The following is a 26644-nucleotide window of genomic DNA, read 5'->3' as shown; positions in this document are numbered from 1 at the left end:
CAAACATAAAAGCCTGCTGCATGACCTCCGTCCAGTGTTTCTGGACTGTGTATGTTCGTGTCAACAGTACGTCTGCGTAAGTATGCATTTGTTCGATTATGATCAAAGAGAAGAGATTGGCCCTGCAGTAGCTGTCGAGCTGACGGGAGTTCTCCTTCTCCTCTCTTCTCCTCCCCTGGCTGATTCTTGGCCTCGTGATGATCAGACTGCAACTCTGTGGCGTTCACACTTATGCATCGCTACCCCACCGCACACACACTTTCTGTGCTCTAAATACATAGATACTGTGCACACATAGTTGCTCCCTCTCAATCTCGTACTCCCGTTTCTCCTTTTACCTCTTTCTCATGCTCACTTGCACAAAGTTACACACACACATGCACACACTTTTTCCCTCGCACACTAATTCACTCAAAGGCTCAGTCTTCACACACTCACATAATACAAGCCTTCCCCCCTCTTCTCCTCCTCCTCCTCCTCCTCACCCTCTCCCTGCCTGCCACTTTGCCTTCGGGCAGCGTGAGCCGGAGTGGTCTGAAGGAGTTAGCGCCATGCACATGAAGTGCTCTCTTCATCCGGACACGCATGTGAGCGGGGAGGATCGTTGAGAGCAGAGTCTCTCAGAGCTCATAGTGTCCAACTCAGGAGCGGACGGGTCAAGCCAGCCTTCTGTCTCTCAGCTCACACCCATGTCAAATTTGGGCTAATTTATTTCGAGCCCTTTTTCTTTTCTTCTCTCTGGCAAGTTCTTTTTTTTTATGACCAGCTACTCCATCCCATCGACTAGTGGACGCTTTCCATCAGCTTGGTTTTTGCCTAAAGGGAGTAAAAGAGAAAGGAAAGATAGGAAAAGGTGAAATGCTGGTTCACCTGGTTTGCCTTATGGATGAAACAGAGAGGTGTGAGACACAGAATCCTTGAGGACAATCCTAGCTACCCCACCCAGAGTCACTCACACACTCTCAGCCTTTTGGCTTCTTCTCATGTTCTGTGGATCGAGGTACCATATTAAGACTTCACTCCTGACTGTCACAAGTCTTTCTCTAGATGCTTTTCACTGGTGGTTTTGAAACAATTCTGGGTCTGGACAAGAGAACTGGAGCAGCTACAAGGATTTGCCACTCCACACAGAGTGGTGTATCTTGAGAATTGGATTGAATCTACAGAACAGAATCGAGTTAGCATTGACCTGTCGACTCGCATTGATTGCAAGAAACGTTCAGGATATTTTCCTGCAGTACTCTAAAGAGTATGGTTAATTTTTGGTGAAAGCAGGAGGTAAGTTCTAGGTATTTGTGTTGATGTTTGTATGTTGTACTGTGTTGATTTTGTTAAAACCTTGCAGAGTAGATGTTGCAGTGATTTGACCAACCAGTCTCCGTGGATTTCGGATGATCACTGGTCACACATTTTCATATATAAACACACAAATACACATCAAACTCATACAGATTCTTGCACACACACACACAAGCTTGAAAGGAGCAATTGTTTGTTTTGATTATTCTCATCAGTTCATATGACTGTGGTTTTATAGCTTGCATAAGACCATGCCAGGAAAGCTATGTCTTTACTTCTCTAATCTCTGTTAATAAAGTATATGTTATGATTTGTTGAGTCATCCACTTATTAATAGCCTGTTGTTGCCTGCTGCTGAGATTCGGATAATGCTCAGGTCATATTGAGCTAGGCCGGAGCATTAGAGGAGTAAGTGGCCCGGGGCCAGCGGGGTGCTAATCTGCTGCTTTCAACCGCTGCCTCAGTCACACAGGGCCAACAAAGCAGATTGCATAACGGGATCTTTGTTTAGGAAATGTAGTGTACTGTTTGTGCTTGCTAGCTCTAGCCACAGCGGTGCTCCTCCATACTATGATGTAGCAGAGAGTGGCAGGGTGTCAGCACTGGGAGCTGCCTTGTCAACTGTGATAGGACGTATAGTATTTATACGCCGGGTGTACTCAGGCATGGTTTGAAACATTTCTGCTACAGGCAGTGGCTGTGTTATCTGTTTAACGGACTGAATGGAGACTTGTCAGGACTGTCACATCAGTTTATCCAAGGCCATGTCTCTGTTTTCACATACTCACAGGCCTTTAGTGTATACTTTGCTGACTGTATGTACACAAATACCTTCTATATAACTGTAAACTTAACAGTAGGAATTATGTAGCCAGAGTGGGTGTGAACATGCTACCAGATGCTTGCACAACCCAAACATCTCTTCCCAATTGGTTTAAAAGCACACTATGCTGAATTTGTTCTGCACCAAGCCCATTTTCTTATGAACAACAGGTATGAGACAGCATTAGCTACACCTGTTTACTAATTTATAGTAATGCAACTCCAGGACAGTCATTGTGTGCAAATGGAATAGGAGCAGTAGAGGGTAACAAGAGGAGAGCCTTGCCCGTAGGAATTTTAACGCCCTCCTTTATACTCACAAGTGAAACAGGTCAAAGGCAACAATACCTCAGGGAAACTGTGTAAAGATGTCTCCACTATGCTTTTTTTACGAGCCCATGTGCTCTTTGTCCTTGCAACATATCACACCTAACTTTTTTTCCTGATTATATGACCAGGCACATCTGGTTTTTGTATTTCATGATGTTTTATTTAGGGCTTTTTTTTGTCTTTGCAAAATTTACAGATCTCCTATTATGTTGAATTGAAGTTTAATTTTGCAAGTATGTCTTGTGCATGTTATTTTATAAGAGAATAAAACAACCAAACTGTTTACTTAGCACTTACTACTTTTGTGCAAAGAAATGTTAAAACTAGTTATGAAGATTTCTGCAACAGTGACCTCTGACCACTTCCGTCTTCTTCTCCTTCTGTAGTGTGGCTGTTAGCCGTTCCCAGGACGTTCCCTCCTTCGGCCCCCCAATCCCCAAGGGCGTGACCTTCCCCAAGTCCACTGTCTTCAGGGACTTCCTGTTGGCCAAAGTCATCAACGCTGAGAACGCCGCCCACAAGTCAGATAAGTTTGGTGCCATGGCAACACGAACGCGGCAGGAGTACTTGCGGGACTTGGCAGAGCGGCATGTGACCAGCACACCAGTAGAACCCACTGGGAAGTTCCCCTTCATCTCTCTGGCACACAAACGACGGGAAAAGGTGCGTCCATACAGTGGGGCGGAGCTGCGGAGTCTCGGGGCGGTGACCTGGCAGGTGCACGCTGAAGATCAGGTAGCTGGTGCTGAACGCGAGTGCCTATTGGCCATTTCCAACGACTTCATCATCCTGTTGGATCAGGAGGCCAAAGCAGTTGTATTTAACTGTGCCACGCGTGATGTGATTGGTTGGTCGACGGGGAGTCCCGCCTCCATGAAGATCTACTATGAGCGTGGTGAGAGCGTGTCACTGCGCTCCATCAATAACAACACAGAAGACTTTGGAGAGGTTGTCAAAAGACTGGAGGTCAGTGGGGCTCCACTACTGTCTATGACAGTACATCTCATTAGCACACACCATCTGCTGTAGCTATCAGAGGTCACACTGAGCCAGACATCCTGTGTCTGACAAACAGCCTGTAATGAACACACACACACATAAGACCTTTTACCTCAGACTTGAGTGTATCACTACTTTTATACTTACATTTTAACAAGTTACCTGCAAAAGCTTATCAAAAACAGATTACAGTGACTGAAACGGTAGGATACACATACATCTCTAAACCAAGAAGCCAGTATCAGTGAGTACAAAGGTCAGGGCCTTTTGGAGTGTCCCTGTAGCCACCTAACAGGTATGAAGGCAAAAAGTGCTTACCGATGTTTTTCAGTGGTATCAGTCATTTCCAGTCTCATGATCGAGAGTGTGAGGCCATGCTGTGCCCTCTGTCCACTTCCCTGACAACAGAAGTATGAAAAAAATAAGTATTGTTGATGTTATTATAGCAACATAAGGGCGTAGTCCCAAATTATACAGTCACCAAGAAGCCACAGCTGTTGTTGACTCTATGATTATAAGTCATGCTAAGTATAATACATAGTTATTTGGTGATATGATATCATTACTGAGGTTTTCAACGTGGTCTAGGTAAGGCAGTGCTTATTGGTGGGGCTTTTAAATCCCTCCTCTGACAAACAGAGCAGTTCTGGTTGATGGTAAACAAAGTAAGAAATGACTGTGGCCTGCTACCAGTAATGCCATGTGCCTTTATTTGAGGCAGGGATGTGTTTTACTTTTTTTTTGTTTTCATGGCCTTTGTTGTGTGCATCACAACGTATTAGAACAGCAGCTAACTGGAGCTTAGCTCCTGTTGTGATTCACTCCTGAGCTTCACTAACCACTGTTTACTCCTCAGTTAACTTCCCACAGCTAGAGGAAAGGCTAGACAGGGTGTCTAAACAGTCAGTTATCAGGGGAGTGCACCAAATATTTTAAATAACGTGCTGGTATTCGTGGTATGTGATTGAAATATGTGCCTTAGGCTGTGTGGAATCAGAGCTGCTGTTAAATGAAATGATTCTTGCACAGAAGACTGGATTTTAGTTTACCTGCAAAAGATTCAGTGTTTTTTTTTTTTTTTTAATGTGCATTGTACCTTTCCTCCTCTCCTCTGATTCCTACACATGCACCTCCTCCATTCCTTTTCTCTGTCTGTTCTGTAGCTGTTGACCAAGGGCAGTCAGACTACAGAGATGACCCTTCGGCGTAACGCTCTGGGCCAGCTGGGCTTTCATGTCAACTTTGAGGGCATTGTAGCAGAGGTGGAGCCCTATGGTTATGCCTGGCAGGCTGGGCTCAGGCAGGGCAGCCGACTGGTGGAGATATGCAAGGTGGCGGTTGCATCACTGTCTCACGAGCAGATGATTGACCTGCTCCGGACCTCTGTCACTGTGAAGGTGGTCATCATTCCTCCACACGAGGACTCCACACCACGCAGGTAGAGTGAACATTGAAGATCTATAGATGAGAGAGAGACTGCAGTTAATGCAGGTGTTTGTAGTGTTTTAAGTTCTGACTGTGAATGCTTCATGTGCCAACAGAGGCTGCTCAGAAATCTACCACATGCCGCTAGTGGACTACAAGAACCACAAGGAGGGGATGCCCTATGAGTTAAAATTCCCCTTCCGCCCCACCAACAACAACACCAAGTGGCCACGCACCTCATCCAGCCCTCAAACACGTGCTGCTGGCACAGGGGGGACTCTGATCAAGGCCCCGCCATCAGACTTCACAGACCGTAACACTGCTGCTATTCCTCGAAGTGTGTCCAGCGATGGCCGGCCCCTCAACCCCAAAAGGTCACAAAATAAATATGATGCTGTTATGAAAATTTTAGACACACTGAACTCAAAGCTGTCTGAGCTCATGTATTTGTCTCTAATAACAGTCATGCGTGTCCTTGCAGATATTCCCCTGGAAATGACAACTACGCTCTGGCCTGCTCTATTGTGATGGGTCGCACACTGCACAACACAAACTCCCCTTCCAGCCTCTCCTACACAGACACCATGAGCTCCAACCACTGGAGGCAGAAGTCTGTGCCTGATGGGTAAGTTTTTCTGTTCCTTGCAAAGGGTTATATACTGTACACTACTGCTGCGCTGCCTGGCAATTTGGGTGATCTTCTTCATCTCCCCTCTAGGTTTAATAACAACAACTGCCAGTCCCCTGTGTCATCTGTGAGGCAGGTAACAGGTGATGGGGTCAGTGGGATCAAGGTGTGTTCTAGCACTGGTGTTGGATGGTCCCGAACTGGGGAGGGTGACGTAGCCAGCAAACTGGGGGACAAAACCAATCCAGGTAAGAGGAACTGCAATCTTTGCTCATGGCTTTTATTATGCTATCAATTATCTAAAGACCTTATTACCCATATGTCTTTGCTTCCTACAGACACTGTGGTTACAAAGCTGGTGATTCCTCGACTGCAGCCGGCAGAGCAGAGCAGCCACATGTCTCCTAAAAAAGGCACTAAGGTGAGCTGGAATCAACAAGTATCACAAATAAGAAAGCAATCGTGAGTTCTCACTCAATGAAGTGAAACAGAAGAGACATACGGGAAAACCATTTTTGGGAATATGTAGAGTGAAAATATGAAGAAATTATGTTTGTTAAGGTTGAAAATGAGCATTTGATTTCTCATCTCTCAATAGGTAGATGCTCCATATTCATCCAGCCAGTCAAGCAGCAACACGCTCTCAAGCAACGCCTCCAGTTCCGCCCACAGCGATGAGAAATGGTACGAAGTCGGCTCTCGTTCAGGAGTCCGGAGTGATCTGGAGCTGAATGGCTACCTTCAGGGCGCCTCCACCGACAGTGGCATCGATGCCACCTCCTTCACTGCCACGCAAAGCAGCACTGCTTCCTCTACCAGTGCCTTCAGGGCCAGAGACAAGGTCCCATGGCAAGATGACCCAGCAGGCAGCCAGAGGGCCAGCGACACCTCACCTCCAACACCAGACTCCCTTGTTGCCATCGGCGGCAGCGAGATACCAGCGAAGAGCCCGACAGCCTTTCCACTAGTTCCTGATAGTGGCTCCTACAGCCTGAGTGATGCCACCTCCCACTCCAGGTGTGCTGCTGTTCTGTTAGCGTCAGCTGTGTAGGCAGCTGAGGAATTTGTGCTCTTGCATCAATGTTTCATTAAATAGACAGTGATTCATTGTAGTCCAGATATATCCTGCACCATACCAGATGGAAAAGTCCAAAGCTCTGCGGTTTGGCATTAACAAAGGGAGAGAGGAAGAATGGAATAACAGTGTATGTGAGTGTGTGTGCGTGTGTGTGTGAGTGTGTGTGTGAGTGTGTGTGCGTGTGTCTGTGTGTGAGTGTGTGTTTTTTGCATTTGTATGGATCTCCATCTCCCGGTATCCATGATAGAAAGTAAGTGCTTGAAGTTGATAGAAATGCAGACTGTGAGCTCAGCACTGTTCCCCCTCTTCTAAATCCCACTTCCTTTGAATCAACCAAAGCTTTCTTCCCTCTCTTCTCCACTCAGCCAGAAATAACTCAGCTCCACCAGACCTGTACATTGGCAGCTTTGTTTTCTAGTATGTGCACGTGTGCATGCACACAGGCACAAAACTTGCTATTTGAAAATTCAAGCTTTAATGTCAAACTACGGAGAAATGTTATTTGAAGGAGCCGAAAATGAAGTGCAAGGACATTGTGTCTTAGTACTTATTTATGAATTCATCAGTTGATCATATCTGCAGAGGTAGTAGATGTAGTGATGGAACAAGTTTACTAATGGTTTTAATGCAACTGCTAAAACATTTTGACAAGTTGAAATTGAAGAAATTAATGTTTAGTCAAATTAAAGATATCAATGCTTCATCAATCATACTAATTGAACCAAGGCCGAAATAAAACTAAAATCACAAAAGACAAATTAATAGTACTGTGCTGCTGCTTTTGCTTGTGTATTTTACAGTTACATAAATACCAAAGTCTGTGAGGCCTTACTTTACCCATACATGTGTCTCACCTCCAGTACACTAAGTTCTGGCCACTCAGGGAGTCCGATGGGTCAGGGCTGCAGCCCCATGCCCCCAGAGAACGAGTCAGCCGTGGCAGCCACTTCACCCACATCCCAGAACTCCCAGTCTCCGGGGACCAAGAGTTTCTACCCACGTCAAGGAGCAACCTCGAAGTACCTGATTGGCTGGAGGAAACCTGGGGGAACTGTCAACTCTGTGGACTTTGGCAGCACTCGGAAGTAAGAGAGGGAAAGTTTAAAACTGTGTCTCATGCGGTGCTTTGTGTTGTGAAAAGATTACCATTCAGTGTAGAAATGTATCCTGCTGTCAGCAGTGTTGATGTGGAAGAGACTGGAGTGAATATTTTGTCACATTTTGTCCCAGTGACAGCTCAGCTAATATTGATGCTTTTTGTTTTTTTAAACTTGGTCAACACTGCCACCATGTGGTGCAGCTGGGTTTTGGGTATTGTTTGGTTGCAAGCAAATGGTGACTAAACATTCCAGTCTCTTTTCATTCATTCGAGAACACATGTCTTTGTGTTTTGGTCAAAGGGTGAACCCATAATTTGTGGTGGATGACAACCACTGCTTTCACACCCTGCAGCTGCTCAGCAAACCTCAGCTTTTCCTGGTGAAGCAATTAAGTGGTTAAGTGTCATGTCAAAGGCACGCCAAAAGAACAGTTAGTTTCTCATAATTCACAGATTTTCCCAACTGGTAACCTTTAATTACACAAATGCTTTGTTAAATTCTTGGCCACCACCTCCATCATCTTTGCTTCCTGATTTTTGATGTAATACATGTTATTTTGATATAAGACATATCTGTCTACGGTGTGTTTAGAGTAATTTCCCCAGGAGGGATCAATAAAGTATAAAGTATAAACTTAACTTTGCTTTTATCTCCAGGCGGCACCAGAGTGATGGTCTTCTAGGTGGTCAGCCACAGCTCAGGGCCAATCTCCGGGGCTCCCAGTCGCCCCAGCGGCACACTGCTAAGTCCAGCCTGGAAGAAGACTTGAAGAAGCTCATTACACTTGACAGCCCTCCACCCACTACAAGTGAAGAGAAGGTATTGAGAAAGGCTGCAAGATTATTTACTTTAATATAGTTAATATCATTTAATCACATCCAGTTTATAATCTCTTAATAAGATTATATCTGAAACATGATGGGTGGGGTCGATGAAGGGGTACTTGAAGTGAACCTGGGTCTGTGGGGTTATGTCTGGCAAAAAAAGATGGGTACCACTGATATAATAAAATTCTTGCTTACTTAGGGTTTCTTTGAAAGTGATTCTTCCATGCCATTTGCAGTATTTCTCACTTTTTCTTACCTGAGACCTGCCACTTCCTGTCTGTTTCCATCCCTATCTGAAGCCATTGTTTCCGGGCCCGCCACCCAGCCGTCGCTCCCTCCAGAGAACTCTGTCAGATGAAAGTATCTACAGCGGGCAGAGGGAGCCATCCTCCAGTGGACAGCGTGACACACCTACTGACCTTCTGTTCAGCTGCTCCACCATACCACGCTCACCCACCACTCGCCACGGAGCAAGTCGACGAGCATCTCACAAATCCCTGGGTGAATCTTGTTCTTTTAATTCTTAGTCTTGTTTATAGTTGATCACGGAGGAGGTGGGAATGTGATACATATTTAATGGGTTCTTCACTGGCCCATCCCTCCACCAAACTCAGCACAAATCAGTTTGGTATCCTGCTGACAAATGAACAAACCAACAGACAGACACAGGTGAAAACGTCACCACCTTGGTAGAATTAATGAAGTAGGCTAATGTGAAAATCACCTTAGCCTAACAGTACATAGTTAGTCTTCAGATAATGATGCTTATAAGCTCAGTCTTAAAAAATAGAAAGCAGACACTTCCAATATTACCTCTATTGACAATTTGTAATGTACTTTTGCCACTCTGTCATGGGAGAACAGATACAAATGCTGTTCAGTGTGTCTTACTTTCTTGTTTCTCCTTCCCAGGAGACCTGTCGGCCCCAGAGAGCTCAGAGCGGGAGCAGGAGAGAAAGAGGCAGCAGCTGCAGGAGCCTGTCCTCATGCCCCTGCCTGACACTGGGGCAGATGGCCCACTGGACTGGGCCCACCTGGTAGATGCTGCCAAGGCCTTTGAGGGTAGGCACACATTGGTTTCCTCTCCTCCTAGAAAATCATTGGAAGTGAAAGGTAATTTTTGATATTACTTGTCAGCAAAAGGGTGGGGCAGAGAAATCCAGCTGTTGATTTTCACCAGAAGAGGGCACTGCTACTCTGTATTTCTTCTCTCTCTGGGTCTAATAATATGTCTTTTATCTGTTTTCTATTCAGAACAGAGGTTGGTCTTCCTAGCAGCCCAAGAGGAGAGCTCCATGGCTGAAACCGTAGCAGCTACCAGCCCCCAGCAGGCTGAGCCTCAGGCAGCCCCACTGAGACAACCCTCGCCTGGGTAAGAGGCCTTAGGTCATGGCCTGGGACCAGCGTTTGTTTTAATCCAGTGGTGTCCAGCTCTGTGCCAGGAAAAACCCTGCAGATTTCCCTCCAATCAGATACTCCCTCAGCTCATATCACTCCTCTCTGGTTTACCATATACTAAGAAAAAGCTGTAGTCTTGGTTTGATTGATAGCCTGCATAAATGTCCTTTGCACAGGACAGAACACCACTCCTTCAACCACTGTTTTACCCTGAAGTTTCAATGTTTGTCCCAGCTCATACCCTCTTTGTCCCTTTTCACAGAGAGACGCCAGCTTGTCTGATGGGGAAGGTCAGCCAGCTGGAGTCAATGGTGAAGGCACTACAGGAAGACCTGAAGAAGGTGTGTGCCTAAAGTTATTCTCTTTTGCTGAGATTCATTACATTTTAAAGCATTACAGCCATTAAAGAAGCCAAAAATATCAAATCAGCATATCAGTCATCATGTGATGCTCATTACTCAAATACATAAAAAGGTCACAAAAACTGTGTGTGTCACCATCAGGAGAAGGACGCCAAGGCGTCACTTCAGGCTCAGATCCAGAGCCTGCGAGTGGACAACCAGCGTCTCCTGGAGGAGTCCTACAGCGCCTCAGCCAAGCTCAAGAAGTTCACCGAGTGGGTCTTCAACACCATAGACATGAATTGATGCATACAAACGCTCACTGCTCTTTATGAGGAGTTTGACCACTACTCAAGCTGATCTGGAACTTGGTTGTTCAGTACTGTACACACTTTATGGTCCTTCAAGGATCATCCAAAAAAATGCTTACAAAAACTCACAAGATGAACTGTTTCTCTAAACCAGTGCCAACATGGACTTACATGTCATCCTTCTTCAGCCTTGTGGATCTGTGGTATGATCACTGTGAAAGACAGAAAGAATCATTACAAGTGAGGACAGAGGAATACAGAATGAGAGCAGTGTTGTTGCGGTTTTGATCAGCATGCACTCCCTTCCTTAAGATTTCACAAAAATATGATGCTTTGTGTCCAGTCTAATGGATTGTTGGTATCCTTGCATGCCAGAGAGCTCAAGATGTTGACACTAACCTAAAAGGATTTGAAGTTACTGTCCCCATTCAGCTCCCCAGCTAACCTAATTACAAGTGAACAGATTTCCAATTAAAAAGCTCCAATGCAATTTAAAGTTTGTTCATCCCATGCAAGAGTTGGTGAAAATAGCCCTGTATTCCCCTGATAAAGGTTGACACTTTCTAAGAATTAACAGTGTGTTGTAAAAAAAAAGAATAATTGTTAGAACATTCTCAAAATTTTCACAATTCAATGATAACAGCACTGATTATTATTATTTTTTATTACTAGCCAAAAGAAAAAAACCTAAATAAGATAAGACACTGTGCTTTTTCGGTAGCATTGTGAGTAGATAGACACAGACAGAAACCCTTTGCTTAACACATACTGTAAACACTGTAAGGTCAAGTGCCTGTCTGTATTTCTTATATAATAAGATTGTACAAGTGTATCAAATGTATGATTTCAAAGCAAGGGTCAAAAAGCAAGTTAAAACTTGTACAGGACTACTGGTCGCAAGCTGATGAAAAGAATATATATTGTAAAAACAGAATAATATGGGTGCCATAAATATATACATTTACAGTTCTATCTCACTTATTCAGATTATTGTAAATATATTGTGTTAACGGTTATTTTCTCACTCCTTTCCTTGATATGATCATGTATGTAAAGAGTATTTATGACAAAGATGAGGGCCAAGAAAAGAAAAACAGCCATATGCAGTTAGAGATCTGCATGTACTTTTAATGGTCAGCCTGCTTTATGAGAGAATATATATCCTTTAACTCAAAAGAAAGGCTCCAACAGGAGAAGACAAGCTTTTGATCCAAATACTGATTCTTCTTCTTATATATTTTTTGAAAGTCCTTACAGTTTATTGCAGTGGTTTGATAGACAGTGCCACCTAGTGTTGACAACATGTAAAATGCTACATGGAATTGACCCAGCTCCTTCACCCATAGCATGCTAAAAGGCCTCAATCTGATCTTTAAATCTCTCAATAGATTAAATCAGTACTGTTCAATATGTGATTGCATAGTAAGCTATTGTGTAAATCCCGAAATTCCAGCTACAGGTTTCTCTAGTGTGTAAATCTGCTTGTAAGCCCAACCTGAATTTGGTCTGTACGTGACCAGAGGAAGACCTTATTTAAGCCTCATACTGTAACTGTTTCCTTTTGTACTCAGATACTGTGCAGCTGTATATAAGGAGAATTTGATATTCATCAGAATTTGCACCTTCGTTCTTATTTTTTAAGATTATTTTTGATGTATTTCTGCTTTATTGGCTTGGATATAGTGGAGAAAGACAGGAGCAATACGAAAGATAAACAAGGGAACAAGACAAGGACAAACACCATGAGCTGGACTCGGACAAAAAGAGTCCAAGGCCCCCTAGCACAGCAAATCGTCCCCTGCACCTTCATTCTAAACATGTGTGACAGCATGTGATTCTGTTTCCATTGAGCTGTGATGTGTACAAATGTTTATATCTATTAAAGATATTTTGTTGAATTACACATTGCCGCGCTGAGTGGCCTTGTGGTGTGACATTTTGTGGCAGACGTGATGCAGTTTAGACACACCATTAATATCATCAGCAACGCAGAAAAACAAAAACAGGAAAGTAATATAACTGCTGGGGCGCTCTAAGGTGGCAGTAAGAGTAAATGGATCAGTGGCCTGGTGGGAGGTGGCTGCCTGCTGTTGTATTATGATTAACAGAGAGGTGCTGTTTTTCCACTTAGACATGATTACACAAGGCATTCTCCCTGACAGAGACGAGCCGGGATGGGACAGACTGATGAATGAGGATGACCTGAGACACGCCAGGGTGAGGATGTGGATGATTGTGGACTGCAGTGTGAAGAGGTTTGACTGTTGTAGCCTATTACTGAATAGCTGTGTTGGATATTTAGTCAATTAGACTACAGCATAGGTTCACATTTTCACTTCCTGTTGTCCTGTTGTGCCTGTTGCCTTCCTGGCCAGTATGTCCAGTGGAAGAGATGGGAGACAAATTTATAGTAAAAATGCATTTCTTAAGGTTAAGCGATGAGGCTACAGCAGTTAGATAAATTGAGTGGGTGTCTTGATTTGAATCTTTTTAGAATGAATTTCTCTCTTCTTTTTCCACAGTCTTTACTTGATGAGTTGCAGTGGAAGACAAGCGGCAAGTAAAAATGTCCACAAGGCTGTGTGAGGCTGTCCTTTGGCACAGAGGTGCGTCGGTGCTAACAACACTAACATCTAATTTTCACCAGATTCACCATCCAAAATATTGGACAAATTTAAATGCTGACATGATAATGAAATGTAACAGGATCACATTTAGAATTTATTTTCAAGAATATCTGTAGCTAACTTTCATGGCAATCTGACATTGCCGCCTCTACAGCCACACTGCAAGCATGGCTAAAAAGCAGGAATGGAAGATAGCGACTTAATTTGTCCCCCATCTCTTGCACCAGGAGTAGCCTCAGGAGGGCATCTCTTCACAGCCTAAAAGGAGAGAAAGAACCATTAGAGCGACCAATATTGCTTTCAACATACTCATTAGCATGTTTTAAAAGAGACTTGAAAATTTGTCAACTTACCCTTTAAACAATTTCACCCCTGTTCAGCATCTTCAGTGTATCTCCACATGTTCAGATGCAACATCAGCTTCTCACTGCATGTGGTTGGTCTGCTAATAAATACGCAACACGCCTCTTCAATCACTTGACATGCAAGCAAGATCTCTGTGGTGTTGTGTGTGTGTGTGGCCAGTACTGTTGCTGTCTGGCAGCGGTGTGGCTGTGAACAGGCTGTTCAATAATTTAGCATTAACGCAGATTATAGCAAGACCAGCCCCCTTAAAGCAGATTAGAGTCCCTGTCTGTCTGCCTGGCTGTCTGTCACCTTGTTAATGATGGCACTCCTTAATGCCAGAGGAGCTCATGGGACAGGAAGATATGCTGATCGCAGGTCACTGCAGCCAGTGTGGGTCACTGTGTGGTTAGTTGTAATCAAGGGGGGAAGGGTGGATGTGTCATTCTGATATACGGTAGATGCATAGTTATAATAGCAGAGCTCTAATAATTGGGGGATGGGGCATATATTATACAGTCCTGCTCTTTTCCTGCTGTAAAGTGTTAGAGAAATGTATAGTGTAAGCACTGTGGGCCGACGGATGGTTTCACTCTCCAACAGGCACGCTACTCACACAGTTGTGTGACCTCGGTTTCCCTTGGTTACCACATTTACAGAGAGCTGCAGTTTTGAGTTGTTCAAATTTTAATCTGACATTTGCCTGAAGAAAAATCCTGAACAAATTGTACTGTTATTAATGGGGAATGGGGCTTTCATCTCTTCAGCTTGATTTAAAAAAAAAATGCATTCAAGGTCTGTTCTGTCTGCGAAGATTGTTCGAGCTCGACCTCAGATGTTTAAAAAAGCAATAAAAAAAGGGGGCTCAGGACCTCAGCTTAGATAGCAACACGCTGCTGGAAGAGAGAAGAAGAAACAGTGGGGGGGCAAGCAGGATAGTTCTTTGATAACTGGTAAACTTGTTCTGTCAACACAAACATCTGTATGTGTGTGGCTGTGTGTCTGTGTGTGTGTGTTCACTCTGCATGCATGCATTCACAAATTGGCCATGCCATGTATTTCTGGAGTATCTTCCTCGGGGGCTTTTGGGATCTCATTTATTGCAGGAAAAAAGGTTCATGCGTTCGGGTTGCCATTTAAGCTTGAATGAGTCCGGAGTTTCCATGAAGAGAGAGGAAGGAGGAGAACATAGACATGCGAGAGTGGAATAGCTGGAGACAGAAACATGACTGCATGTTTGCCATCCTCAAGCACAAAAATGGAATTTGTAAGTAATGTGAAAAGATATAAGCCCCAGATATACAAATATATAAGTTCTGGGAAAATGTCTAAGTTTGGATCACACTCTGCTTAAGAAAACAAGAAGTGAGCAGCCTCTCGCACATAAGCTCTGAATTGGAAATTGAGAAGTATTATCTCTGAGGCTGCTTGCTCGTACAGTCTGGAATATATATTTATAGTCTGCATTTTGTGTGTGCTCAGTAACAGAAACTTGTTTTTAAATTAGCATTTCAATATTCTTCTAATGAAATGTTTCTTATTTTCAGCATCAGTGGGCGCTGCTGCAGTGTGCATCTCTCTCTGTCCTCCTTTCCTCTTCACTGTCTCAGACACACACACACTCACACACACACACACATACACTCTCTCTCTGCCCGTCTTTCTCCTCCCTCTATTTTCCTCTTTATATTCTCTCTAATTCCTTCATCCCTCCCCCTTTCCCAACTTGATCTGCCCCTCTCTATTGCACAGCTTCTCCCTCCCTCTCTCTTTCTCTGTCTCTCTCTCTCTCTCACTCACGCACTCCACTCTTTCGCTCTCACTCAGACTAGAGCACATGCAGACCGAGGGAGAGGGGGGATGAACGAGGTGCGCACATGTGAGGATCTCCTGAACTGCTGGGGCAAGGCAGGTCTGGTGAAGAGAGAAGAAGAAGAAGAGGAGGAGGAGGAGGAGGAGGAGGAGGAATACTGCAGTGACCAGCCAGCTTCTCTCTCTTTCTCTCTCTCTTTCTCTCGCTGCTTCACTGCTTTCATCCCACTGTCTTCTTCATCCCCTTCTCTCCCCCTCTGCCAATTATACCATGAACCTGCCTGCTGCTTGTTGCTAAGGGGGAGCCAACCAGGGGAGCAGAGTGGACCAGGCATTATTTTGTTTCTAAGGTAATGAATGCTTCAGTAATGGCAACTGTCAGGTGTCACAGATGTTGCATTGCACTAGGCTGCTCGCCTGCTGAGAGTGAATAGGGCTTTGGGATTCACAACACACAATATGGTTCTGGGAGTATCTGGAGCACGGCTTGTTTCTTGCATGTTTGTGTGTGAACTATTTGCCAGTTTTATTCAGTTTGTTTCAGTTGACTGGGCGTCTGTGGGCTTGTTTATTTGAGCCATTGCAGGGGGTTCTGCCCCGTATGTGTGTGTGTGTTTGTGTGTGTGTGTATGCGTGCAATCTCCTTTTGTGTTTCGCTCCTCATAAATTGGTATTTGCAGTGTGCTTGGATTTGAGAGTGTGCATGTGCTGAGACACACACATGCACTGTACATGAGGGCATGTTGGTGCTCTCTGGCTGTCTTTCAGCAGCTGTCAGTGTCCGTATCCTACCCATTTCACTTTGACACAAGCTTTCAATTAACATCTTGGGCCTTCTGTGGACTTTGATTTGCATGCTTGAGCAGCTCAATTGGGAGGAAGTTGTTCTCTAGAATTACAGCCTCCTATCCACAGGGGACATATTGGCACACTATTGTTTTCTTTAAGCAGGTGCTATGCAATCCATACTGCCTACCTTTCTATGGGGCCATTGAGGCGGGCACAAAAAAATTAGCTGTCTAATGTGCTCACACTTTAAAAAGAGCACAGACGTGTTAGCCAATGGGGAGTGCTGCACTCCGCACTTCTGGTGGCAATAACAAACAGTGAGGCGAGAGCGGATGATTACTTATTCACTCATGCGCATCACCATGCTCTGTGGTGTAATAGATTTAAGTGTTCAACTATGGTGACAAAGCCACCGTGCATGTCTGCTGTTGTGCAACCGAATGGCATCGCTGAATTTTAACAATTCTAATTTTCCCCTCTCTACACCATCACAGCCATTATCTGCAGTTGTTCAAACTTGTAACATTGCACGGCTACAATTACATAATTCAACTACTCCAAATCCCTTGCCAGCGGCCGGCCCATGGCAAGATGCAGTGTTACTAATTCAGTTAATGTATGAAGGTTTCACATTGTGCCTGCTCATGTGTGCCTGTCATGAAGCGCTGTGTGTATCCTCTTTGCTTTCTACCCTCAATAGCTCATCACAGTTCTTTTTCAAACACAAATAGCTGTTACAGTGAATAGTGAGGCCCAGTGAACCGTGTGATTATTTTTTTCCTGGCAGCTTTATCCTCTCGCACTTTGTATTTTATAAGTACCAAAAATGATGAATGTGTCGAACTGTGTAATCCACCCCCTCACCCCCTCTTTCCTCCACACGATTAAAGGACTAACAAATGGTTTAACCCATTTATTATACACAGGAGCCCTCAATGGCAAAGGGTAGACAGGGGCTGAGGGGGCTCGTTGAAGCCCAGTCATCAGCATAGGTTACAGAAATCCTTAGTTAAACAGAATTAATTCTCCGGAGAGAGTCAGAGGGAGGGGGGGGGGGGGAGAGGGGACACAGCCTAGAGAAAGTGATGTGGACTGTGTGGAGGTTGTAAATAAATCCCTTAACAGGAGCTCTTAAAGTATGAAGCCTGGCGGGGTTGGGGGGGGATTGGTTAATGTGGGGATCAGAGGTGACCATCATATGATTGCAGTTAATGGAGTCAACACCTGCTAATGCTTAGCATAAAAGCAAAAAGCAAACACAGTGGCCAGCGTTGACCACAAACAGTTAAAACAGTATCACCTCACCACGAGTTCATTGATCATGAACATCAGGTTTTTTTGTGAAGAACGATGACTCATCAACCTTGCAGCTGCATACAGCCTACTACTCGTAGTAGACACACATCTGTGCTGTATACATAATTACTGCCATCCTGACTCCCCAGAGCTGACAGTACTACTGCAGTGGTTCTGAACCCCCTCATCGACACCACCAGTCATGTTTCAAATGTGTTCACTGAATTTATTTTGAACTGAATGCTTTGTCTCAACTGCTCATTTACTTTAGCTATTTCAACTGTTTATTCACTTAATGTTAAACCACTTGCGCACCACATTTATCTAACCACATTAAACTTACTATTTTGTTACCATTTTATAGCTATTCAAAGAGTTATTTTTTTTTACTTTTAACAAATTATTCCAACCATTTATTGCTCATTTGTTTTTTCAACATTCATCCCTTCCTTTTACAATTCCACCCATTTATCCCCACTGAACTGTTTATCCATTACATTAACTAGTTTTCACACTTAATCAAAACAGATGTTAAAGCTAATTTAAAATGCAGATACTTTTATTTTTTACATCAAATCGTTGTGTCTAGTTTTTCACCTTAGTTGAGCTACTCCACAAACTTTCACGTAGCCCCTGGCTACAACTGAAGTGCCCCCTGAGGTACAAGTATTGCTGGAGAATCTTCTCTGTGGTCTATGTTTAAGATTCAACTTTCTAGCTTAGTTAATATTCATCTTACATCAGCCTACCTGGGCTCTCTCATCTGTCCGTACTATGACAGGAGCCTCCTTTCCAAGACAGCAGCATACATTTTGGCAGCTGAATGTCATGATGATAAAGGCTGGACGAATTTGGGCTCCTAGGGGAAATAGATCATCCTGACTGATGATTATCAAATTGTCATTTTGTGTTCTTCTACGATTCAGCTGATGTTGGGTGCTGTGGTTCACGTGATGCATCTCTTTCTTTGACAGGACTGAGTGAAAATGGCGGAGGGGTCCAGAGACCAGGGAGGCGCAGGCACCACTGATCCCGAGGAGGACTCCCCCAATATGATCGTCTACAGAAAGGCAAGGCTGGCTCTACATGTGTGCTACAGTATCTGAGCTATTTGATGGGAGAAACATTTGTTCAGGAGCAATGACCTGTAGACGGGTCTCCTGACAGCCCACTGGTCTGTATCAGAGTGTATCTACCACACATATGGTTTCACTGTCAAACTTAGTTGTCAGTAAGCCTGTCTTTCAACCATCTTGAAACACCCTCAACTTTCCCTCTGTCTTGCTCTCCCTTCAGGACCTTCTCCACTGTATCCATCACTAGTCTAGAAAACTTCATCTCCACACTGTTTTAATAAGCTCTCACTCCCATGGGTGAGGGTTTGGGCAGTGAGAGGTCCTTTCAGTGTCAAGGGTAATTACCTCGTCCCCATGACGCCTCTCTTTCAATAGCTGCTGTTTGATTGGAGAGGGTGAGCAGTATTGGTGGCTAATTATGTTCGGCTGAGAGGAAGTGGCTGATTCTCTAGGGCTAGGATTGGGAACAGCCAATGAGGGGGTGGTTATAACTCCTCAACCAACGAATAGCTTGTTATTTCTCTGCCAGCAGTGTGACAGCCCACTCAAAAGAACAAAAAAACAAAAACAAAGAAAAAGCTTCTTTGATCAGATTTAAACCACAGGATCCACTCCTACCGCCAAGCCTGCTGTCTTGATTACGCTAAAAACTGAGTTAAAAGCAGGCCGCAGTTGACAGATCCTGTCCCACTGTCCCAAATCTGTTGTTGTATCCTGGTCCTAATGACTGTCCGTTCATATAGCTAGTAAATAGATTAGTGGGGTGGGGGGGTTGGTGAGACAAGGTTTGAAATAATTGCTGACAGCGGCTGTGTCAGTCAGGTGTGTTAATAATTATGTGTCACCGTGCTGGGTGGCACACCGAAGAATTTCTTGTAAACCTCCATCTGCGCTTCACCTGGAAGAAATGACAGGACCTCCTTTGTACTCAGAAACTTAATAAGTCTGTGACGCCACATCTGATAATGATGCTACTGGGATTTTGTGTTATGAACAGTGTCACACGTCAGCAGTTGGCAGGACAAAGGGAAGTGGAAGACCATTGCCAGCATTAATTCACTTGTCTACTGTAAATGCTCAACTTGTTAGTCCCTGTCACGGATCCAGGAATGATAATCAATAATCAATAATCAAATCAGAACTATGGCTGTCTTGAGATAAATAGCTTCTCTCCCTGAAGCCTGGATTTCATGACAGGTGTCAAACAGCTGTCAAAAATATTTGTATAAATATTTTTAACAGGGCCTGTTTTGTGTGCCTGTTGTGTATAGTAATGCATTCATTATTTATCCAGTATTGTCATTATCCTCCACGTATTCTAAGGAGGTGTCATACTGTACAGAGAACATACTGTAGTTGCATGTAATACTGGATATCGTCACAGATTTCACAGTGTGGTTTCATTATGTAACGCTACACATGCCTGGAGGCAACGCATTTAAGAGGCTAGTTTTTGCTTGTCAGGATGTTGCCTGAGGGAACATTCATCATTTCATGTTTTAGTCATACGCAGTGACAACAGACAGATGATTCTGAGAGTGACAGGATTTTTCTGCCCTTCCTGCTTTGAAAATGTGAAGCTTTTGAGGAAGAAAGATGGGGATGCAATGCAGCTAGATAAGCAAAAGTTGCTTTTTACATAGAAACTGTAGCGCCTGACCTTTAATTTAATTGATCTATTTGCTTATTTTCTTGTATTTCACCTCAGTGCCAGTCACTACCTAAAGATGTCAAAGGGTCTAAATGATAGAGACGGGCTGGGTCTTTGAGGGCAGAGCGCCCATGGCCTCTGGACTCAGTGGGTGGGCAGCTTGGCGCAGCGTGAAGGCGCTGCTTGCACAGAGGCAGATGGCCACCAATATGCTCTGCCGCCTGGGAAAACACTGGCAGCTCCATCCCAAAGGCCTGAGCCCCTGTCAGCTGGAAGACATCAGCATCTCACAAGTGTAACCCTAGTCAAGAGATAAAAATATTTTCAAAGTGTGGGCAGCATCTTTTTGAAATGTATCGCAGTTTAGGGTTAAAATACCTTTACCTATGTTTCTGTTTCAAAACTATTAAGTTAACTGTGTAGGCAGTTAGACAAAGGTGAATGTGATGTATTTAGCCATTATGGAGAGGCTGAGTGCTACGGAGGGGAGGAGGTTGTCTCTGTCCATGCAGTGTAGGTGCTGCAGTCCTATCTTGCTCCGTCTCTCTCCTCCCACGAAAAGAGGAAGTCAAGCAAAACAATCCAATAACTGCAGGACGTCTTATAGCCTCAAGAGAAAATTTGGTCTAACAGAAGTAGGTTGCACACATACTGTAAATGCACACACACACAGCAAGTCATACACATGCTTCTTGCTTAATACACATTACTGGTTTCACTGTTGTGTTTTTCCTGGCTATGTTTGGCATGCTTAGCAGACAGACTGTGGTAGGTAGATGAATAGAACTGGCACTGAGGCCTTGTTTAGACCTGGTTTGTCCACTTGTGGTCAGATCACAGGACAGCTCTAGGTACAGGTGTGAATACACCCAAGACGCATTAAGAGATTCGATCACTTAGACCACATTCGGAGGTGGTCTGGGCCACATATGGCCACATTCTTTTGAGAGTGCGAACACAAATGTGTTCTAGGTCACTCTGAAGGACTCTGTGTATGCGGATGCATGCACTCATTCGTAAACAAATACAAGTCATACAAACTGTGTTCCCTGGCATATGAAAATTTCAAAAATTCTACAGGGATATATCACAAGTGCATCAAACAGAATTTCCCTACGGGGATTAATAAAGTTATTCTGATTCTGATTCTGAACATCTTGGGCGATTTGTTTTGCCTGAAACAGGCCAAGAAATAGACCCAGTCTGTGTTTTGATTTCTTCTTGTTCTTCTCTTCCTGACACAGGAAATGCATTGTTGCATAGTTATTTGCATATAGAGCAGGGAAGTGAGATCCGATCACAAGTGGTCACTCGAGACGCATGTGAAGAAGCATTTCAATGCCAGGTGTGAGCTGTCCACTTGTGATCAGATCACCCGAGATGCATGTCAATGCCAGGTCTGAACAGGACCCAGCAGACACACAAAAGAGAAGCTCATACCACGATGAGAAGCACTACTGTGCTGGGAAATGCAATTAAGCTGCTAAGGAGAGAGGCCACTCACAAACTATTAATAGCTAACATCTCTCATCCCAGAGTACATGTGTGTCTCCCCCCTTTTTCCCCTTTGTGACTGAGGGGCCAATACTTATCCGAGCTGTGATGGCAGTCTGGCTTTTGACACACACAGTTAATTGTTGCTGAAGGACTAAAGCTCTCTTGTCCTACTACCCAGGGAGAGATAAGGATTTGTGCTGCACCCCGTCTTCCTTTTATTCAAATCATTAAATGTTTGATTGGATAATTCTTGGCAGTGAACTCATACCTGAAGGCCAGTATTATAGCCAAAGCATGTGTGGTGCAGTCGCACACAACTTCCATCCACATGGGTTTTTGAAGCCATTAGCGGGTAAATATTGGTAATGAGCCATGCCAGGAAGTTCAGAGGCACTACTTGGTGCCAGTGGCCTTTGGGTGTGTGTAAGCTTTAGCTCTCTATTAGCAGAAAGTACAGTTTGCTTGACAATTGCGACTGTGTTATTTTTTCAGATTTTTTTCTTCTGGTCAATGGAGGTAAACGTTCTTCTTAGCCATGCAAATAGCATGGCTCGAGGGATGGCAATATCAGCCAGTCAACCGCAATGTGGTCAGTCCAGACTGAAATGTCTCAGATACTAGTGGAACTACTTTGTGGATTGCCACAAAATTTTGTACAGACATTTATGATAATAAGAAGATGAATCCTTACGACTTTGATGATCATCAGACTGTGGCAGGCATCTCCTTTCTTCTTGCATTTGAGGCGATGTGTCCCCTTTGGGTTGCCATCAGGCTGGTTTTGCTGGCAGACTTCCAGTCTTACTGTGTGTTAGAGAAAAATAAATAAGCTATATTTGCTGGATATGCTATTCAGTCTCTGTGTCAAGTATATCATTAAATATGCCCAGTTAGGTGAACCCGATATTTTGTTATGTTGGCGGTACTGATGAATTTTTTCCTTCCTGTCTGCTAATTGTACTGTTTCTCTGAACTGCGCCTTGTTACCAGTGCTGTTTTACCACCTCTCCCCTTCTTCTTTTCCTTCCCCTTTATTCCTTTTTTTCAGCCTTTCTTCTGCTTCATTCTGATTAATAATTGAGGCTCATTTCAAGCATTCCATCTTCGGAAAAGTATCCGGTCCTCTGGGACATCATATGCCCCCATTCATTTATTCATATCCAGCGCATTTTTTATCATCACTTGGTATTTTTATCCATGTATGCGCTTCTAAATGTGAAGAGGGGAGCACTCAAGGCGAAAAGAACAAAGGATGTGAAGAAAAAAATAGTTTAATGCCTTAACAAAACGTAATAGTTGTACTCTTGTCAGTTGGACAGATCTTTGAATTTGCATTTGAAAGAACATTACAGTGCTGTAATACATGATAGCAGGGGTTTGCTCCTGTAACAGCAGCTACGTGATGACTAACACACAAGTTATTACACCTGTGTCTCTCCTTCAGACTGGATAGATCTTGAATCTAACATACCTTGAGTGGCAGGAGAAGAAGAAATTTCTGTCAGTGCCAACCTTAACCTCCCACACCATCCACACCAGTGACTGTCAGCTGGTTGGGTTTAGGATGATTTAGAGGCAGAGGGAGTTCACTCCACCCCGACAGAGGGGATGATATGGAAATGCTGGAAATATATATAAAATTACAGCAGTCACACTACCGGTTAGACACTGACTTTCCCTTGAGTGGCAGGAGAAGATGAAATTACTGTAAATGGCAAACTCCCACATCGTCCATTCACCTACCACAGCAGGCACTGACAGCTGGCTGGGGTTGAAGGGCCAAGAGGACTGAAGCACCGCAGTTGTGCCAGTCAGAGGCTCGTCTGCCTGTCTTCTCGCTGCTGTCCATGAGTCACACTCTTCTCTCTCTGAAGTGCCCCTGGGGCCCATGGAGGGTATATCTCTTCTCTTTTTACGAGGACTAACCTCCATCTGAGGTATCTATGGGCCGCTGTTCCTCCGTGTACTTAAGATAGCACAGTCCAACTGAATGCTCTGGATGTCACCACTGCAGCTGTAGGGACAAGTTCCACCAGTGCTTTATCATGTATGACCGTTTTAACACCATCTCCACTTGCGCCATGGGAGCCTTTATCTGAGGCGCTGGTATGGGCTGAACTATCAGGGTCAGGCTGAAGCCTGTGTGCCTGTATGCTAAGTGCCAGTGTGGGTTGCTTTTCCTAGTTGGGTCAATAAGATAAAACAACAGTAACCGTGCAAAGCTCTATCTCTTATATAACCAACTACTGTCGGTTTAATGTGTTGGCCTGTCTCTTCTTCCCAATAAAGCAGAGCGACCAATACATGAAAATCCGGGAATTCCAATGAAACATAAATCATAATTGGATAATAATTCACAGTGTTTTGGCAGCCTGAGCACTGTATTTATTCACCTCATCCACAGAGAATCACTGTGACTGAAATAAAAGGCTTTTCTCCAGTGAGGAAAGTCCTTCCTGTGCCAGTGCCTCTCCTGGTCTCCCTCCCTGATTGCACATTGCTGACAATATGCTCTTAAAGGAACACATTTAATAATGCAGCCAGTGTTTCTGTGCTTCTTACTGGGACTATGCATGCATAGGGCGATGTTAATAGGGAGCTTGGTGGTGGTGGTGGGGGGTCGACTGGCACCAATGTGTCCTACTTCTAAATACCCTCCAAAGCCCCCTGAGCCTCCCACTTATCGCAGGCTGAAAAGATTTCTTGGAATTGCACTAGAGAAGGAGTTCGCCTTAAATACCTCCTACTGTACTCTGAATAACCTCAGCATCTCTGCAGGACACTGAGGGCACTCACTGCACTCCTACAGAGCGGATGATATGAAAATACTGGAAATATGGATAAAATGATAGCAATTGACTCAGAGAGGATAAAAATCTCATTAACCGTCTTTGGCTTGGTGTATAATAGCATCAATGAATGAACTGTTGTCCAGTTAAACTGTTGTTGATGCTGATAAAGAATAAACTCTGGTGTCATCATGTACGGTAAATACTAATGACTTTATTGGAACCGGCTCCGACATTAGTATGTTACAAGCTGCTGGTGCTCGGTGCCTTGGGGTGACACTGACATGTTTGACAGCTGTGACTCGCTGGGCAAACCGTAGCCCTGCGGTGGTGCTGACACACTGAATTAGTGAAAAATGGGATGTAAAAAGCGAATAAGCTGTTACAGTCCCACATGGTTTTGTCACATTTTTCAAAACAAACGCATTCGCAGCAGGGGTGATAATAATTACATGACTATGTTGCACTTATCGAAGTGTACAAAGTACCTGCCAGGGAGTACAAGAAGAGTAAAGTCATTAACAAAACATTAAAACATTAAACATTAGTTCAAATAAACTCATTCTAACGTAGTGAATTCCTCTTAATTCTGTTGGGAATAAACACAAACATTTCATTAGTCTCACCGGAGGATCTCAGGCAGAACTGGCATTCCTGACTCATGGTCAAGAATGATGTTGCCAAGAGTGAACACTGAGACATGTAAGAGCCTGACAGGTGACATCTGCTTAGATTCTATTTAAAAAGTAGTAGTCAATTAAAATGACAGCATCAACTGTTACAGGATGGAGAAATCTGCTATTTCCTATCTTTAACATTTTTTGCCACTTGGGGGCAGCAGAAACAAGCTTTGAACACAGCATTGACATATTATCGCCTTAAAATGCTGAAATACCTAATTTTACATTCAGCAGATACAGTAAAACATTAGCATTCATTTGGAGTGGTGTTTCTGGCTATTTGGTAGGTAAAAGTCTGGTTCAGTCTTCACCAACTATGGAGGAAAAAGGTCTCACTATTTAGCTGCTAAATGCTAACCTCTCCAATGCTAACTTTGTCTGTTTTTGGTGCCTGGAAATTAGTGCACAATGGGTATTTAGAGTTTTCTCTATGGGTTTGTCACTACAAGAGATCTCTTTTACATATAGTCAGTCAATCCATTATTAATATGAAAAAAAAAAAAGATTATAGCCACTTGATTGATTGCAGCCAGCTTATCAAAAATATTGAATACAGTAAATATAACTATAGACAAAAATACTGATACTAATAATGATATGATTGTAGGTTACAGATGTGTGCCATTAGCGTAAACCCAACCTCTTTTATACCTGTCTTTCATAATATCAAAAAATATTTACAGTAGGTATAGTTTCTAATTGTATTAAGCTTTTCTGCCCTCTCTTTTTACAACCAGTGTTGCATCATTAAGCCATGGAGATGGATTAACTTTGTGAACTGATCTAGTTTTCAAGGGTGCAGTAGCATCCAACGCTGATAAGCACAGATCATTAAAGTGGCTAACTTAATCATTTGTGCGTGCAGTGTATGTGCACAATGAGCCGTAAGTCTGCTTTTACTGAATTCAGCTGATGAAAATTTAATAGCTGATTGAGTGTTACAGCTTCAAAGGAACATTTAAAATCAATATTCTCATTAAGAGAGACTGTGATCCTAGACTTTCTGCATTTATAGAGAAAGAGTGAAAATGAAGTATCTGACCTTGGTGACTGAATCAGACACACGATTGATAAATTCCGCTCAATCTATAAACTCAGCAAAAGTTTTTACTCTTTTGACGTTAAGTATTAGAATAACTTTTCAGATGCATGTGTGCATCTCACTGCAGTTCTATATTATTTCCAATATCACAAGTATCTCACTGCCGCTACGCTTGTCCTCTTTTACCACTTCATCTTCTTCAAGTTTCAATTTCAGCTGCAACTTTAACTCTGACTTGTTCAAACCTCCGGGGATCTTGTCTAGAAATGCTCCTCGCCTCCCCTTGTCCCATTTTCACTCTGACTACACTGTTAATCAAAGAAAAGGAATATTTTGTCACTGCTGACAATTTCTTTGTTGGTGGTACATTTTGTCCTTGTTTTGGCAGACTAGCCGGTGATGAGAATGTTCTCAATATGCTGAATTAGAGCTGATGAAGTATGGATCGCTGATGGGGGGGTGAAAAAGCTGCACACTCCTCG

The 26644-nt window shown here is 43.6% G+C and overlaps 2 protein-coding genes across 2 annotated transcripts in view; both read left to right on the top strand.

Moving 5' to 3' along the window:
* LOC121197227 (signal-induced proliferation-associated 1-like protein 1) overlaps positions 1-12461 on the top strand; it is a 32887-nt gene extending 20426 nt beyond the window's left edge. The window contains exons 8-21 of the mRNA XM_041060714.1: positions 2838-3417; positions 4614-4888; positions 4992-5249; positions 5357-5500; positions 5594-5751; positions 5842-5924; positions 6102-6520; positions 7442-7666; positions 8338-8500; positions 8808-9009; positions 9421-9570; positions 9763-9880; positions 10169-10247; positions 10410-12461. Coding sequence (XP_040916648.1) covers positions 2838-3417; positions 4614-4888; positions 4992-5249; positions 5357-5500; positions 5594-5751; positions 5842-5924; positions 6102-6520; positions 7442-7666; positions 8338-8500; positions 8808-9009; positions 9421-9570; positions 9763-9880; positions 10169-10247; positions 10410-10553 — 2998 coding nt within the window. The 3' untranslated portion in view covers positions 10554-12461. The remainder of the gene's footprint in view (positions 1-2837; positions 3418-4613; positions 4889-4991; positions 5250-5356; positions 5501-5593; positions 5752-5841; positions 5925-6101; positions 6521-7441; positions 7667-8337; positions 8501-8807; positions 9010-9420; positions 9571-9762; positions 9881-10168; positions 10248-10409) is intronic.
* A 3193-nt stretch (positions 12462-15654) lies between these two features.
* The window catches only part of LOC121197623 (regulator of G-protein signaling 6-like), a 53241-nt gene continuing 42251 nt past the window's right edge, over positions 15655-26644 (top strand). Inside the window, exons 1-2 of the mRNA XM_041061309.1 lie at positions 15655-15692; positions 18402-18497. Coding sequence (XP_040917243.1) covers positions 18414-18497 — 84 coding nt within the window. The 5' untranslated portion in view covers positions 15655-15692; positions 18402-18413. The remainder of the gene's footprint in view (positions 15693-18401; positions 18498-26644) is intronic.

This window comes from Toxotes jaculatrix, chromosome 17 (assembly GCF_017976425.1).
Source record: "Toxotes jaculatrix isolate fToxJac2 chromosome 17, fToxJac2.pri, whole genome shotgun sequence".
In the NCBI taxonomy this organism is placed as follows: Eukaryota; Metazoa; Chordata; class Actinopteri; family Toxotidae; genus Toxotes; species Toxotes jaculatrix.
This window is presented reverse-complemented; position numbering and strand designations above follow the sequence as displayed.